At 52.5% G+C, this 16313-nt stretch overlaps 2 protein-coding genes across 5 annotated transcripts in view; one reads left to right on the top strand and one right to left on the bottom strand.

Moving 5' to 3' along the window:
* The first annotated feature begins 5271 nt into the window (after positions 1 to 5271).
* On the top strand, positions 5272 to 8197 carry CXCR3 (C-X-C motif chemokine receptor 3). The gene is made up of 2 exons (XM_001493611.7): positions 5272 to 5640; positions 6637 to 8197. The coding sequence occupies exons 1-2, from the start codon at positions 5629 to 5631 to the stop codon at positions 7732 to 7734; spliced, it is 1110 nt and encodes a 369-aa protein (XP_001493661.1). The 5' UTR covers positions 5272 to 5628; the 3' UTR covers positions 7735 to 8197.
* Positions 8198 to 10139: 1942 nt separating this feature from the next.
* The window catches only part of GCNA (germ cell nuclear acidic peptidase), a 28539-nt gene continuing 22365 nt past the window's right edge, over positions 10140 to 16313 (bottom strand). For all 4 annotated transcript variants that reach the window (XM_014728960.3, XM_014728961.3, XM_023633542.2 and 1 more), the window contains 4 exons: positions 13800 to 13944; positions 12434 to 12572; positions 11185 to 11389; positions 10140 to 10874 (listed from right to left, as the gene is read on the bottom strand). In XM_014728960.3, the coding sequence (XP_014584446.1) occupies positions 10625 to 10874; positions 11185 to 11389; positions 12434 to 12572; positions 13800 to 13944 (739 nt within the window). In that variant the 3' untranslated portion in view covers positions 10140 to 10624. The remainder of the gene's footprint in view (positions 10875 to 11184; positions 11390 to 12433; positions 12573 to 13799; positions 13945 to 16313) is intronic.

The raw sequence follows: 16313 nt of genomic DNA, 5'->3' as shown, positions 1-16313 counted from the left end.
CAGTAACTTTTAACTTGGTATCATTTCAAACTTACAGAAAAGTTGCCAGAATAGTACAAAGAACTCCCCTGTACCCTTTCCCCATATCACCGATTATGAGCGTGGTGCCCCACTTGCTTTCTCCTTTGTGCATCCCCTCTCACTCTGCGTATTTGTTTTCCAAGTCACGTGGAAGTCAGCTGTCACAGCCCTTTACACCTAAATACCTCAAGGCGCATTTCCTACAAAGACATCCTCTTACATTGTCAAAGTTAGCAAAATAGCGTGGATATAAGGTTGTTACCTAATCCCCAGGCCGTATTCAAATTTCACCAACTGTCCCAGTTTTTCAGCTCAATTTTATTTTCCTTTTTGATGGCTTTTTAATCATACAGCTGATACGTGAATACAGTTTCTGTGTAAAACATTACAGACAAGGCCAAAGGAGTGCTCTTCGAGCACCACCCTCGATGCCAGTTCCTCAAACCTCCAAAGCCATCGTGGCGTAATGGGTAAGAGCATGGAGTCTCTGCCACTTGCTGGCTGTGCGGCTCTGAGCGAGTTCCTTAAACTTTCTGTGTTTCCATCATCTGTAAAATGGGGATGATAATAGTAATGATGTCATGGTTACTACATAGTTGTGGGTATTAAATGAATTCATCCCAATAAAGCTTTTAGAATAGTGCCTGGCACATAGTCAAGTAATCAATAAACGTCAGCTGTTCTTATCCTGCTGACCTCACTCCATGGGGCGACCCAAGGGAATGCAGGAAGCAAACGCCAGGCCTGCCAATGACTTCGTTGCAAATGGCGGCCAGCCAAGCAGCACAGGGGAACCGCCTCCACACATTCACTGTGGGAACCACTGGGACTCGAGACTCTGTCAAGGTCAGGCTTCCATAATCGGATCTTGGAGCCTCAGCAATGTTGCCACTCGCACCTCTGGAGAGTCTGGACAGGCCAGAGCTGAGGTGGAGTCCTAGGTACCAGGGGAATGGGAGCAGCTGCCTGCTGATCCCAGAGGTGGGGAATTTTCCTCGAGGCCAGGCCTTCAGGAGCTGGCCTGCGATGGAATGGAGACTTCTGGGAGCACCACAGGCTCGCCAGGCAGCATTGCAAAAGGGGTCTGGCACTCTGCAGATTTTTGCTTGGTCCTCCAGGCTCCTTGTCCTGGAAATCCTGGCCTTTCTTCTCCCCGGTAATTGGGGAGGAGCAGGACGAGAAGAACGGGGATGTGGGGAGGTTTACCAAAGCTCCCCGCATGGCACAAGCCCCGCTGGGGGAGCATCTGCCCTCCCACAACATGTGTGGCTGGGGCCACATGGTGAGTAAGGTGTGGCTCCTGAAAAAACGAGTCCTCTGGCAGCAGCGTGTTTGCAGGGGGCGGGGGCCTCAGCCCCTGGGGTCAGGATAGCGCAGTAGAAAGAAGCCTGGATAGGAATCTGGATAGAAACCCTACTGGCTGACCAGCCTGAGATAAGTCAATTGACCTCTCTGAACCTCCACCTCCATTCTGCAAAATGGGTATAGTAACCTCTGCCTCCCTGGGTGGCTGAAAGGTTTAAAAGAGATCATGTGTATGAAAGTCAGGGCTTGCTGAATGGAAGCTAGTTTCATTTAACAGTTCCCAGGCACTGCTGGGGACAGGATGGCAGGCAGGTCATTGTACTTGGTGGAGGGGCTTGGGTCCTGAACTACTCTCCAGCCCCCTCTACCCTCCTGCTCTCACACGTACCTTCTGTTCCAACTGGACTGACTGCCCCTGGGCTGACAGGCTCTTCCTTCCTTCCTTCCCTTGGCATCTGCTGTTCTGGCCTGAATTGCCTTGTCCCCCTTTGCCACCTGACAAATAGCAGCAACTTCCTCCTTCCCTGGTCCCCAAAAGAATGAGCGCCCCCATAGCTTGGGAACTCACCCTCATAGGCCTGGACTGCCTAGGCCCCAGCCCATGGCCCCAGCACCTAGAAAGGGCCTGCCTCCCACTCCCTGAGTAGCGCTCAGAGCTGTAGGAAGAGGGGAAGAGGAGAAGGCGGTCCCCAGTCCCTGGGCCTCCCTGTGAGTTAAGCTCTCCTTCTGTTGGGAAATTCAGGGCCAGCTTCTGCTGGAAGCCCAGCATCCCAGCACCGTCTAGGCTAGACCCACACACCCTTCCTGGGGCTAGAACAATTTTGTGTAAGAAAGCCTCTGCCCCAGCCGGGGCCACTGCCTGGGCCCCACAGGAAGCTGCTCCCCTGACAGCCTGGGGCTGGCGGCCGAGTCCAGGGCTTCTAGAGCAGGGTTCCCAGGGGCATTCTGAGGAGCTTCGAGAGAGGCAGTGAGGCAGCAGACACTGAGAAGGAGGAGGGGGAAATGGCCCCCTTCCCTGGCTGGCCTGACAGACAGCTGGGGAGGCTCTCCTTCCTGTGAGGTACTAGGCCCAGAGCTCAGACCCCGGAGCCTCCCATCTCCCCAAACCACAGCCTAGAGGTGTGAAAGAAATAAAAAAAAACAGGGGGAGGGGTGGCAGAGAAGAGACAGGTGCACATTTCACACCTTGACCACAGGTGGGGCCCAAAGCAGCTTCGCTCTGACTAACTTCCTCCTCAAGCTTCCCCACTGGCTGTCCGGGAGGGCAGAAGCAGGAGTGCGCGTCTACCAGAACTCAGAGTGCAGGCGTCTGGCGAGGGGGGTCTCCCCAAGGGCTGGGCCCACTGACGACCTGGTCTAGGGGCTGCTTGGGATAGGAGAGGACCAAGTTAGAGGGCCAGACAAGGCCTTGGCTTGGCACCATGACACAGGCACCTTCCAAGGCATCTGAGCTGTGAAAGCCAAAGCCCAGCACAGACCTGCCATTCTGAGGCCTGGGAGGGGTTGGTTTGGAAAGTTACTGCAAGGGGAGGAAACTGCTGCTCACTGGGTAACTCCCCTGTGCCAGACACTTTCCACATGTATCGCTTGCAGTCCACAGAGCAATCCTATCACATGTATCCCTACTTTTCAGATGAGGAAGCTGAGGCCGAGACGTAAAATGATTTGCCTGAGATTACACAGCTGAGCAGCCAGAGGATTAGGCAGGGCCTAACCCTCCCAGCTAAGGCTAGGGGCAGCCCTTCTGGAAGACCTGCCGTCTGGCCAGGTTCATACCTGCGCGCCCCACAAGGCAGCACACTCTATCCCGGGGCCCCCCTGACATGAAAGGCTCCCACTGACTCTAGGTTGGTAGCCGACATCCCTCGCCCTCAGCATTCTCCACTGTGCTCCTATGAAGTGCTGGGCCCTGTGCCAGGCCCCTTCCAGCCTCCATTATCTCAGTTCATCTTACAACAACCCTCCTGGGAGACCAGCTCAAAATGGTTATGTCATTTGTCCAAAGTCACACACCTCGAACAGGGTGGAGTCACGGCTAGGTCAGCCTTCAAGTTCAGCGTTCTTCCCACTGCATCACGGCCACGCCAGGAGCAGTGTGAGCAGCCCGCCCCACAGCCCAGGTTGGCCTCTCAGGATGGCCCAACTCAGAAAGGAAAGCTCTGTGCACCTTCCCAAGGCTCTGACCAGAGCTTCGCTCATTTCTCCTTCCCAGCAACCGGGGAAGTGGGGATCACTGTCCCCATGTGGCAAACGAGGAGACTGGGGCACAGGAAGGAGATCAGGGGTCCCTAAACTTTGAAATTTCACGTGGACCAGTAATATTCCAACATATATTTGGAGGACCTGCATTGGGTTGTCAACTTGTGCCAGCACAAGGTATTTCTAAAACTATCAGCTATTTTCACCATCATTTCACGAAGAAAAGATCCTTTCAATATCAAAAGGGGATGAAGGACATAATTGCAGAATACAAGACCCTCCTTCAAGTTGAACGAATAGAGCTTCTCGTTGTCCTCATTGCTCTCACGCGTAGAAGCCCAGTGAGCAGAGACTCTCCGCGGACCAGCCCCGGGAAACCGTGAGCCGGCTGCCAGCCCTCTTCACTCCACCGGCAGTCACTCGCCAAGCCTACCCAGCCTAACTGCCGCGGCTTCTGGAATCCTCCCAGTCCCCTCCACTTGCAACGCTCCTGACCTCCTCCGGGCCCTTAGTTCCCCCTGGCCTGGACCCTGCAGGTGACAAGCTGTTTACAACAAGGATAGTCACACCTTCTGCCCACAGAAGGCAGGAAGGGCCTCACTGCCTCGAAAATGTGCATCTCGTCAATAACTTTGAAGTGAATTCCAGGCTTGAGCCGGGAGGCTCTGGTGAAGCGCTCTGGCTGAAAACTGGACCCCAAGGCCATGGGCTGGCACTGCCTCTGTCGCTCTGTCTGTCCTTTTCATCTACTGGGAGAGAGGGCAAGAGGAAACTGCCTGGGAGAAGCAAGTTAGGGACCGCCTTTCCCCACTGAAAACGAGAAGAGGGCAGAGGGGAAAGCCGAGGGCACGGGAGGGAGAGGAACTGTCACAGGGCAGCGGCCCTAAAGGGACTCTGGCTCTACAAATGCTGTTTACAGCCTTGCCTTAAATCGGGAGGCCTCCATACCCTTCCCCAACCCTGGCCCCCTTCTTGTCACCCCAGAAGCAACCGCTCTCGTGAATTTGTCATGTCTCCAGTGCCCGTTTTAAACTTCTACAACAAATAGCCGTATCCAAAACAAGATGGTATTGTTTTTTGTGTGTGGTTTTTAGAATTTACATAAGCGCCGTCAAACTATACACAATTTTCTGTAAGTTGCCTCTTCCACCATGTGGTCATTGGCTTTTCTAGATGCATCTATATTAAAATATATAGCTTTAGTTCATTTGTTTTCAACTGCATGAATATATCATAGTTTATCCAGTAAAAAAAAAAAAAAAAAAAAAAAAAACTGAAGACAATGTGATGGGAGGTAAAAGGAGAGTCAGAGAGCTGGAGTTCAAGCCCAGTGCCCACCCTTACTTGCCACAGCCGGTGAAGGCCTTGCCCCTCTCTGGATTAGCCATGAGGCTAGCCCCCCACCTCACAAGGGAGTCGTGTGGTTGGAGCGAGGCCGTGTCAGAGAAAGCGCCTAAAGCAACATCTAGCACACAGCGAGTTCGTCACTAGGAGTTCCCTTTCCCTGCCCCTGTTGATTAGCTGGGAGGGACAATAGGAAAGAACTAGATTTACTGTGATGGATTTCTTTAAAATATTTTAATGTTTTAAGAATGTTAATCCCCTATACAGATTTAACGCGTTCAGCGATCCGGTCTACAATCACGCAAACATCAACTCCAGCCCAGGGTGGATGAGCGCACATTCCGATTTCTCAAGCATTGACTGTACCAGTCAGGGCAGGCAGAGCAGCTCTTCCCTGGCAGCAGGGCTGTCCTTCACCCCCCAGTTGCTCTGCTTCTCCTTCAGCCCTCTCCCCTCAAAGGAGCGGCCCCGGCCCCTGCCCAGACCCCCCCCCCCCCACTTCCCGAGGCCCCAGCCTTTCTGGTCCCAGGCTTGTGGCTGGCTCCTCCAGAGCAGCTTTCCCACAGCCAGGGGAATGGGTGGGATAGGAACCCCGTGGCCTTGGTCTAGAGGTCTGGTGTAGATAACCCCATGGATGAGGCAGCTGCCGAGAACCCGTGAAACCCTCACTTCCTCTGTGCAGTGCAGGCTCCCAACCACAAGCACTAAAGCAGAGGGGCAGGCAGCACGCAGCCTGGCAGCCAGCGCACCAGCCCAGCCATGGTCCTTGAGGTAAGTGCTGCTGCCCAGCCAGGCCAGGCCACAGCTTGGGGTGGAGAGCTTGGGACACTAAGGGAATGTCAGGGCTGGCCCACGAGCCAGGGCCAGCAGAGGGTTGAGTGAGTAAGTAGAGAACGCAAGGATTGTGTGGAAGGAGCACTGCATGGGGAACTGGGAGCCCGGCTTGGCCACTGACTTGTGAATGACCATGGGCGAGTCTCCTCCCCTCTCCGGCCCTGGTGCCTCATCAGCAAAACGCCTGCAGTGGAGCTCAGCCCTGGCGGCCTCCAAGGCTCCCTTCAGCTCTGACTTGAAACTTTGACTCTTCTGGGCTGGACCGAATCAGCACTGGGGTGGCCTGCAGCTCTGGGGTGGTTTGCGGGGGAAGGGGTGAGGAACATTTCTGCTGGAGCTTGGTGGGGGAGCCCCCAGTGGGCGGCAGGCCACAATGGAGGGGAGGGGAGGAACAGAGGGAGAAAGCGTGTGGGGCCCACAGTGATTTGTAGAGGAGCCCCGTGGGGGACAGGAAGTTGGGGTCCCCGGACAAGGGCTGAAGAGGGAGGAGGAGGGCCCGTGACTGGGAGAGTGGACTGTGGGGAGGCACCTGCGGAGGAAGGTGGTAGAACTAGGCGTGGCCGGGAACTGAGGCCGGCAGCCAAGCTGTGAAGGAAAAGCAAGGAGAGAGAGAAGCCGGGGTGGGGAGGGCTTTGGGCACAGGAGGGAAGCTCTTCCTTCGGCCCTTGATCCTGGGGCCAATGGGACGGCCCGGGAAGGCGAGACAGAAGTGGCCTTTGAGAAGGGAAGTTACCATCCCAGTGCCCAGGCTGGGTAGATGGCATTCAGGAGGCGTGGCCTTGGAAGAAAGGCGGGGACAGTTACAGGGTATGGCCCAGACCTCAGGGCCTGCCTTACAGAGGAGCAGCTCAGAGAAAGGCTCATCAGACTAAATCTCGAAGCCTGAGGCCTTTTAATGCGGTCCATTCCCTCCCTCACTCCCTCCCTCTGCAGATCACCGAACATCAAGTGTTCCAAGACTCTGAGCTTGCCTTCCTCCTGGAAAACTGCAGCTCTTCCTATGACTACCTAGGAGAAAATGAGAGTGACACCTGCTGCGCGTCCCCACCCTGCCCACAGGACTTCAGCCTGAACTTTGACAGGGCCTTCCTGCCGGCCCTCTACGGCCTCCTCTTTGTGCTGGGGCTGCTGGGCAACGGCGCTGTGGCGGCCGTGCTGCTGAGCCAGCGGGCCGCCCTGAGCAGCACCGACACTTTCCTGCTCCACCTGGCCGTGGCTGACGCACTGCTGGTGCTGACCCTCCCGCTCTGGGCAGTGGATGCTGCTGTCCAGTGGGTCTTCGGCTCTGGCCTCTGCAAAGTGGCAGGTGCCCTCTTCAACATCAACTTCTATGCAGGGGCCCTCCTACTGGCCTGCATCAGCTTTGATCGGTACCTGAGCATAGTGCATGCCACCCAACTCTACCGCCGGGGGCCCCCGACCCGCGTGGCCCTCACTTGTGTAGTTGTCTGGGGGCTCTGTCTGCTCTTTGCCCTCCCAGACTTCATCTTCCTGTCAGCCCACCGTGACGAGCGCCTCAATGCCACCCACTGCCAGTACAACTTCCCGCAGGTGGGTCGCACAGCTCTGCGCGTACTGCAGCTGGTTGCTGGTTTCCTGCTGCCCTTGCTGGTCATGGCCTACTGCTATGCCCGCATCCTGGCTGTGCTGCTGGTCTCCAGAGGCCAGCGGCGGCTGCGAGCCATGCGCCTAGTGGTGGTGGTAGTTGTGGCCTTTGCCCTCTGCTGGACCCCCTACTACCTGGTGATGCTGGTGGACACCCTCATGGACCTGGGGGCCTTGGCCCGCAACTGTGGCAGAGAAAGTCATGTGGATGTGGCCAAGTCTGTCACCTCAGGTCTAGGGTATATGCACTGCTGCCTCAACCCGCTGCTCTACGCCTTTGTGGGTGTCAAGTTCCGAGAGCGTATGTGGATGCTACTTATGCGCCTGGGCTGCCCTGACCAGAAAGGGCATCAACGGCAGCCACCATCTTGCCGCCGGGATTCATCCTGGTCTGAGACCACAGAGGCCTCCTACTCAGGCTTGTGAGGCTGGGATGGGGGCCATGCAGCCTGACTGCCCCCCCTCTTCCAGGCTCCTCCCTCCCTCTCCTGGAAGACTTGCTCCCCAGATGCACACTCCTGGGATTCCCCGGCAGCCCCAGCACTGCCCAGTCTCCCAGGAAGTCACCCTCCCAGCTCTGGGGGCTGCACCATTGCTCCTCCTTAGCTGCCAAGCCCCATTCTGCTGCTTCGTAAGTGGCTACCTTCAGGACCTTCTTACCTTGGCTGCCCGGAGCCCCACTGCCCTTCTAATCCAGTAATGGCCTTCCCCGTGTGCATGCAGCAGAAGGCAAACAGCATAGCAGAAGCTGCCCCTATGGGGCCTTGGCCCAGGCCTCCAGCTCAGCAGTGACTGTGGCTGTGGTCCCCAAGACCTCTGTATTTGCTCATGTTTATTTTTAAATAATACACTGCTTAAAACTTCTCAATAAACAAGATAATAGGGATCAGGGTGTGTTCGTGGTGCATCATTACAGCCAGCCCGGCCCAGGCTTGGGGACACGCTTCCTGCTTCTCCTTGCCTGGCCCTGGGTCTGTGCTGACCAGTGCCGCCTGTCTTGGTGCCTATGTCTAGCCTCCTCTCTGCCCTCCCGGGCACTCCTGTCTCTCACGGGGAAGCACTCAGGCACGTGGCTGCAGGGTAAGCAGTTACTCAACTGGCTGGCTGGACACTGTCTAGGCATAATTTAGGGAAGGGGCCTTCAGACATAAATAAGACCTAGTCACTGCACTCCAGAAGCTTAGGCCAGCAGGGACGATGTGGTAAGAAGTAATGATACCCAGCAGTCTGTGCCACGAGGCAAATGTGTGGCACGTAGACAGTGAAGCTGTCAGGCTCAGAGGTCTGTGGCTGGAGCCATTTGGGAAGGCTTCCCGAAGACAGAAATGAGCAGACCTTAAAGGGCAAGTAGTATTTCCAAGGGCAAAGAGAAGGAAAGATGGTATTTCCAGGCAGAGGGGAGGGCAGTCACAAAGATGGGAAGGCTGAAAACAGCAATGCTTATTGGAGGAATTCTAAGTGGTCCCAACCGGTAGGGCAAGGGTTGAAACTAAGTCTCCCAGTTAGTTCGGGATGAGGCGATGGTATCCTAGAGGCCAGTTAGAAGGCTGTGGTGGTTAGTCGGGTGAGAGGCGATGCAGGCTCTTACTAGGGAAATGGCAGTGGGACTGATGTAAAGCAACGAGATCAGATGACTTGCCGGCAGTCATTAGCACGTGGGCCACCTGGAGGCACGGGTGGGCTGTGGGGAGCATTTTCCCATGGCTCTAGCTGGGGTGGAAGGGAGTGGAAGAAATGACCAGGGCTCCCTAGAAAGGCAGGTGACAGGGTTACTGAGTTAAGGCAGAGGGCCAGACCCTCCCTTTGCAGGGGTGGAACCACTGTACTGTCAGTTCCCCCTAATTAAGTCACCCATGTGCCATGGTCCAGTTTTACAGGTCAGCTGGGCCTTTGCTGAGACTGCAGATACGGCTGGAGGTGGGACTTGGGAGGAGGGACCCGAGGATTTAACTAGGGAAGCTCGTACTGCCCTGTGCACATACCCAATCCCTCAGACTTGCGCTTCGGCTTCAGTTTGTGGCCACTAAAAGAATACTCTAAGCATCTGCAAAATGAAGGAAGGAGCGAAGGAAGGAAAATGACAGAATAACACATCCTGCCTATAAAAAGCATCAGTGATGCTAGACTAGTAAAGATGTTTGTGGCAGAGTGAATAACGGGTCCCCAAAGATGTCTCCACTCTAATCCCCGGAACTTGCGAATATGTTACCCCACATGGCAAAAGGGAATTGAGGTTGCTAATCAGCTGGCCTGAAAATAGGAAGATGTTCTTGGATTATCCAGGTGGGCCCAATGTCATCACAAGGTTCCTTTGAAAGGGAAAGAGGGAGGCAGAAGGGGAGAGAGAGTCAGAGAAAGAGATGTTGCTGGCTTTGAGGACTGAAGAAGGGGCCACAAACCAAGGAATGCAGGCGGCCTCTAGAAGCTGGAAAAGACAAGGAATCGGATTACCGCCCCCTACCAGGGACCCTAGAGAGGAACGCAGCCAGCCCCCACCTTGATTTGAGCCCAGTGAGGTCGGCCAGATTTCCGACCTCCAGAGCTTAAGATAATACATTTGTGTTGTTTTAAGTCACTAAGCTGGTGGCAATTTGTTATGGCAGCAACGGGAAATGAATACAACATGGATCCCAGTCTACACCCTGGATATCTCCCAGAAGCAGGAGGCTGCAGTGCTCATGGGCAGTCATAAAACCAGAGAGAAACCCAGAATGGAAAGCGCTCTTCCAGACACATCCTGGCGAACTTAGATGTCCAGGGTCTTGGACAAAAGACCCGAGGGTTTGTTCTGCTCTGGGCGCAGGTGTCAATGAACAGACTTTGCTAAAAAGTGAATTGCAGAAAACACTTTATTTTTTTTTTTTTTTTATGAGCAATTACATTGGCTCACATGGCTTCAATGTCAAGAGCAACTAACTCATAAAACACGTTTGTCTTTTACTCCTAGGGAGGGGTAAAAGGTTGCATCTGCCAGCAGCCCTGGTTTTGAAGTGCTGCCTTTAAAGTTTGTTCTCTTTCCAGCGTTACTCTCATTCTCTCAACTTGCCACTCTCGAAAACTCGTTTCTCTTTTGCATTTTGTTCTACACCTTAAAATATGGAGTCTAAGTAAAGCCCCAGGGGGACCCAAAGGGCTTCTGCATATTGTCAAGGGCACAAAATGGTTAGCAATAGAACCTTGGTTAAGAATAACCATCATTAACAACAGGAACTTTAAAAATGATTTAAATTCTAATATTCATAGAAACAAACATATTTTTCTAAAACTTCTTCACCAGCAGAGGACTCTGCTCACACAAACGCACTGTCAGATAACCTCAACGCTCTTGCCTTTGTTTCTTGGCCATGTAATCCTTGCCGAGCTTTTTCATCACATCCCCGTGGCTTAGCCCTGCCGTCTCCTCCTTCACTAGCGTGTAATACTGCTGCACGTACTTGGCAAAGGGCCTCACATGGGGCTCAATGGGGGTTCCATCTTTCCGAGTTAACGGCAGCATGACCAGAGGACCCTTGCAAATGGTACAGAAAAAGCGTTCGGTGTTCAACGATCTGGTGTAGCGGCCGATCCTAACGAGGAAAGAGACACCACACAGCAAAGGAATCAGTCACTGTACCTCAGCATCTTCTCTGAGCTGCTGGCCTTGGGCCCAAAGCAAGACGTTTTCTGTGGGTTCTCAAAGAATGGGGCACCAAGCAGTGGCAGTGGTCAGGCCAGTGCAAAGTAGGAGAGAATGGAGAAAGAGGACATGGAAAGGAGGAGAGAGGTTTTGCTCCTCAAGTCAGATAGCCATGTACTTACTAATAAAAATCAATGAAGAGCTACTTGGAGGCCGTAGTAAACAGATAAGTGGAAAAAGTCTGAGGGGAAGGGCCTTACCTGAATTTGCACTGAGTACATTCATAATAAATCTTGTAGTTAATCTTGTAGTTGTGGCAGCGGGTGACCCTGGGTAGCTCCGGGTGCACCATGTTAGACTTTCGGGCATAATACTTCCATGCATCCCCATGAGAATCACGGATACCATCGAGCAGCCAGGAGGCTGCGTGGCATATTTCATGGACCAAAGTATCCCGGAGTCGGTCTTGGAAGAGGAATGAAAAGAAATCATGAGCACTTAAACTGATCCCCTTCTGGTCTTCTACCCAACCAGCCCGAGACTCTCAACCCCACCAGACACAGAGCCATCTCACATAAGCATATGCAGGCAAGCGTGAGTGTTATCTTCCCAGGATGCAAAAAGTGAAACTTCTACCTACTTCAACCCAACTTTGTTAACGGCAGAGAGCCTGAGCTGAGCAAGTCTTTTTGGAGCAGCTCCAGCACGCTCCTCTTTTTGTGGGATGCTGCTGGAAATACATCCAGCCAAGACCTGGTTTCCACCCTCCACGGACATAAGCGGACAGGGTGGGGAGCGATCACCATGGCCATGGGATTTGGTCGGGAGAAGCTCCATGGAGAAACTGGGATCTAAGCTGGGCCCTTAACAATTGACTGGATTTGCAAGATAAGTAAGGCCATTCTAGGTGTGGGAAAAGTGTGAGCAAAGGAGGGGGCCAGGAAGGCAGGGGGTACATTTTGAAAGCCAGCGTGAAGAAAGTCTCATTGGAGCAGAGGCCAGTGGTAGAGCAGTGAGGGACAAGAGTGGCCAAGCGGAGTGGGCAGGCTATGGTGGCCTTGAAAGCCAGGCTCCAGGCATCGGCAGGCCCTAGGTTTCCTAGCAGGAAAGCAATGCCGTGGTGAGCAAGGCGACGAGGGCCAATACCTGGGCAGAGGCAGATGGAGAAGGAATGGGGATAGGAGAGTCATTATGGAGATCTGGTGATTGGCTAGAGGCTGGAGACCTTGAACCTCAGTTACTAGGGGAATGGAGACACTGTCACTGACAACGGGGAGTGCAGAGAGAAAGTTAGGCCTAGTAGAAAGAGAGATGGTCGGATTCTCAGAGATGGTGAGACATCCAATAATAATGTCCTCTAAGCAACACATAGTAGGTCTGTTCCCCAGGAATGACAGGTAAAGCTGTGACACAGGCTGCCAGAGAATACCAGCACCTAAGAACAACTGAACGGGCACTGCGTCAGAAGGGAAGAGTACAGTGGGGCAGCTGCCGTGCCCCTGCCTTCACCTGCAGAGTCACAGACTTTCAGAGAAATCTCAATCTTAGCATAGCGCTCCTTCTTTGGGTACCACGCCTCGCCATTGGTGCATGAGCCAGCAGTGTTCAGCATCTTGTTATTCCAGCCGATATCTATTTTCTCCGGCAGCTGAGAATGCAAAGCAAACAGTGAATCAGAAAGCAGTTCTAAGCAGATCAGAAAATATTGTCAAGAGTTTCACAAATCTAAACATTCTGGGGAGAATAAAAGCCAAGTTGAAGCCCAGGTAAAGAGAATTAACAGGCAGTCAGGACACAAGGGAGACTGTTGAGAGCAGGTGACTGCGGGATTTGCACTCCCCTGCATGGAGATGAAGTCAGGGGCAGCCGAGGAGAGAGGTACAAGCCTGCTGAGGCAGGAGACGGAAACCTGTGCGTAAGAGTGGTGAGGCAAAATGGAAAATGCAACTCAGAACACTTCAGGTTCTGCTAATCAGAGTCATCTGATGTAACACCACTGTCATCAGGAAGGGCATCAAAGGCTGGGAGACCTTTAGAAAGCTGTTAAGAACTTTCCCCGCAGGAAGTTTTGTCACTAGAGACAATAAAGTCTGAAAAACCTAAAGATCACCGGGTCTCTCTGCCTCCAGATTCTCTCCAGTCCAGTCCACACCCCCACGCTTCAGACAGATCAATTTCTTTCAGCAGCCATTTCATGTCACGTCATATCCCCGTGCAGTGGTGCCTACTGATTTCAATTCAAGCTCCTCCAACCTGATTCCCACGGTCCTCCGTTACCTAGTGCTATGTTATCCCAAAAAAAAAAAAAAATAGCCAACACGTACTGCTTACGATGTCATAGGCCCTGTTCCAGGCACGTCAGGTGTGTCAACTTAGCTAGGCCTAACAATAACTATGCAGTAGTAGGCAGTATTTTTGTCTCCATTTTACAGTTGAGGAAACTGAGGCAGAGGGGTTAAATAACTTGCCCAGGGTCACCTAGCTCCTTCCCGTTATTCTTCAACACGAACCCTCTCTTCCAGATGGTCAAGCCTCAGCACATGCCCTCTCCCCCATCACTGTTGTTCTCTGCGCTCACCATCCTGCAAGAACCAGAACAAGTTTCACTTCCTGCTGGCAATCCTATTTCCTGACCGCTCAGGCTCTCAGTGATTTCTCCCTCTGCTGATCTCCTGTGGTAGTGACAACCTGTAGCACACAGCTGAACCCACATACATTCTCTATTTCTTTCACGTACACGTGTCTCATCTCCCCATCTAAATCGACACTCCTCAAGGGCAGGAAACACACAGTTAGCACGTCTGCACACCTTACAGCACCCAGGAGTGCTGGGCACAGAGCTGGTGCTCAGTAAGTGCTTCTTCATTGACTCTACCTTTTTATCAAACACCGAGTTGTTAAACAGAGTGTAGATTCTCTGAACCAATTCATCCTTATTTTGCTTGAACTTCCTTCCAGAATACTGCTTTGAGTTTTCCAGGTCACGCAAGAAGCATCCAGGTATTTCGCACATAGCATTCCTGCAAAGGTAAATTCGACTGAGTTTTGCAGAGCTAAAGAAATCAATGGGAGAAATGCACACATACAGCTCATGTCAACAGAGAACTGGAGGACTTGCTGGTCCCTCTTCCTTCCAGCTCCTTACGTGAGGGCATTGCCCGAGCTTCTGTTCATAGCCTTTTTCTCTTCACCCCTTGCACATTCTCAGAAATGTGAAGTCTGTGGTTTCAACAGGAGTGATCCCACGCCTGTACCCACAGTCCCAATCTCTCCCGAGATCCAGTTCTGAGTTGACAAGTGCTCAATGCAAATTTCCAACTGACCGACATGAGCATGTCTCCAGCTCAACGTGTGTAATGACCCAACTCCTGTTATAACAGGATGAATACCTCAGAGACATTTTTAATTCATTTCTCCCTTACCCTATATTCAATTAGGCACAAAAACAAACCACTCTCTCCTTCACTTCATCTCTTCCATCCAGCCCCTCTTTTTCTACCCCACTGGCACCACCCTCTGTCAAGTTCCTGGCCTCCCTTTTCTGCTTTGATACCACAGCATCCCTCTAACTCTGTTCCTTACCTCCGGGATCTTTTTATTCTAATCCAACCACACACACGATTCCAGATTAATTTTCCTAGGTCATGTTCCACTTACGCCCCTCTCTGGCTTTTCACTGACTCCTTGGCCTGGCATTCAAGGCCCAGGTCAACCTGGTCCCGACCTCTATTTCCAGCTGCCATTTCCTCTCTAGCCAAAGTGGGCAACCTAAACGTTCCCTGGCCACCAACTGTGATTCCCCCCGGTTCATTCACGCCTCGGCACAACCCATCTGCCATGGCCAAGAATGAGCACATCTCCACCTCTACTGAGAAGCACCATCTGGGTAGCGCTCCATCATTCGCAAAGAACTTCCTTTTGCATTATCATATTTAATGCGCACCACCACACTCCAAAGAAGCTATTCCTATCTTTATGATGTCCAGTGTGCAGACGAGGAAACTGAAGCTTAGAGGTTGAGTGACTCACCCAAAGTTCACAGAGACACTGAATCTCACAGCCTTTGCTTTAGACCACTATTACTGCCCCATCTGTCAAGGTCTAACTCAAATGCACAAAGAATAGTGCTGAGCACATAAAGGACTCACACTGACAATAACTATTTGTTTAAACTGAAACATTTTTATCTTGGCTAGAACAATCCACAAATCCAAAGAGATGAGCCCACAGAGCTGGAAAGATAAAACTGGCCCAGGCACGCAGCGGTTAAGTGCGCACGTTCTACCTCGGCGGCCCGGGGTTCACCGGTTCGGATCCCGGGTGAGGACATGGCACCGCTTGGCAAGCCATGCTGTGGCAGGCGTCCCACGTATAAAGTAGAGGAAGATGGGCATGGATGTTAGCTCAGGGCCAGGCTTCCTCAGCAAAAAGAGGATTGGCAGCAGATGTTAGCTCAGGGCTAATCTTCCTCGAAAACAAAACAAAACAAAACAAAAGAACACAAAACGAAAAAACAGGAGCAAACACAGGGAAATGAATTTCTGACTTAACAGAACTCCTGAGACTGAGGTTTTGCCAGGACACTCATTAACCCTTAAGCCACAAAATAAACCCTATGTGAGGTGGCTGGGGTGGGGAGAGGGGGAAAAGTACCAGATAAGACAAAGGCAGCTAAAGGGTCTTCGTCCCAAAGCCTGATACAGGTGACGAACATTTCGGCCTCAAATTACTTAGTTCTGAAAGCAAAATTGCATCAGAAAAGGTGACAGATGAAAACTCAAACCATCTGCAAATCTCAGCAGAGAACATGACCCCTGTGTGCATTTGTGCTCACAGTCAAGCAGGCCTCATCGCTTAGCATACTTTCACCTCAATGTCTGTGCTATTTGACTGCAGGCTGAGCACCTCCACATCAGAGGAAGCAACAAGACCCCAATGGGCACATCAGACGCCATGACCAGCACACAGCCTCCACAGGAACAATGCTAGGCACAGCAGGAGCCGACAGACCGAAACAGGAAGTACCACGGCAACAGTGATGGGTCCAAACAGACTGGCCTCCTCTGGCTGGTGAAGAGGACAAAGACACAAAGGGGCAGCCTCTTCCTTTCTGTGTCACACTCTCTAGCAAAGCAACCTGGGAGCTACCCAAGACACATGTCCCTATAGGCAAAGCAGCTTAAACGTGTATCTAGGTATCCAGAGAAGAAACTCTGCTGAAAGGGGATCCATCTAGCAGAGAACACGCCAAACTGCTGTCGGCTCGCTCACCCAGCGAGAAGTGCAGAAACAGAGCCTCTGCTCAGGCCCAAGTTGCTCCGTGGCCCCAAAGCCTGACACATCATTCTTCCTCTCCCCTTAAGATGCATTTATTGTCTCAAAATACAAG

This window comes from Equus caballus, chromosome X (genome assembly GCF_041296265.1).
Source record: "Equus caballus isolate H_3958 breed thoroughbred chromosome X, TB-T2T, whole genome shotgun sequence".
Lineage (NCBI taxonomy): Eukaryota > Metazoa > Chordata > Mammalia > Perissodactyla > Equidae > Equus > Equus caballus.
This window is presented reverse-complemented; position numbering and strand designations above follow the sequence as displayed.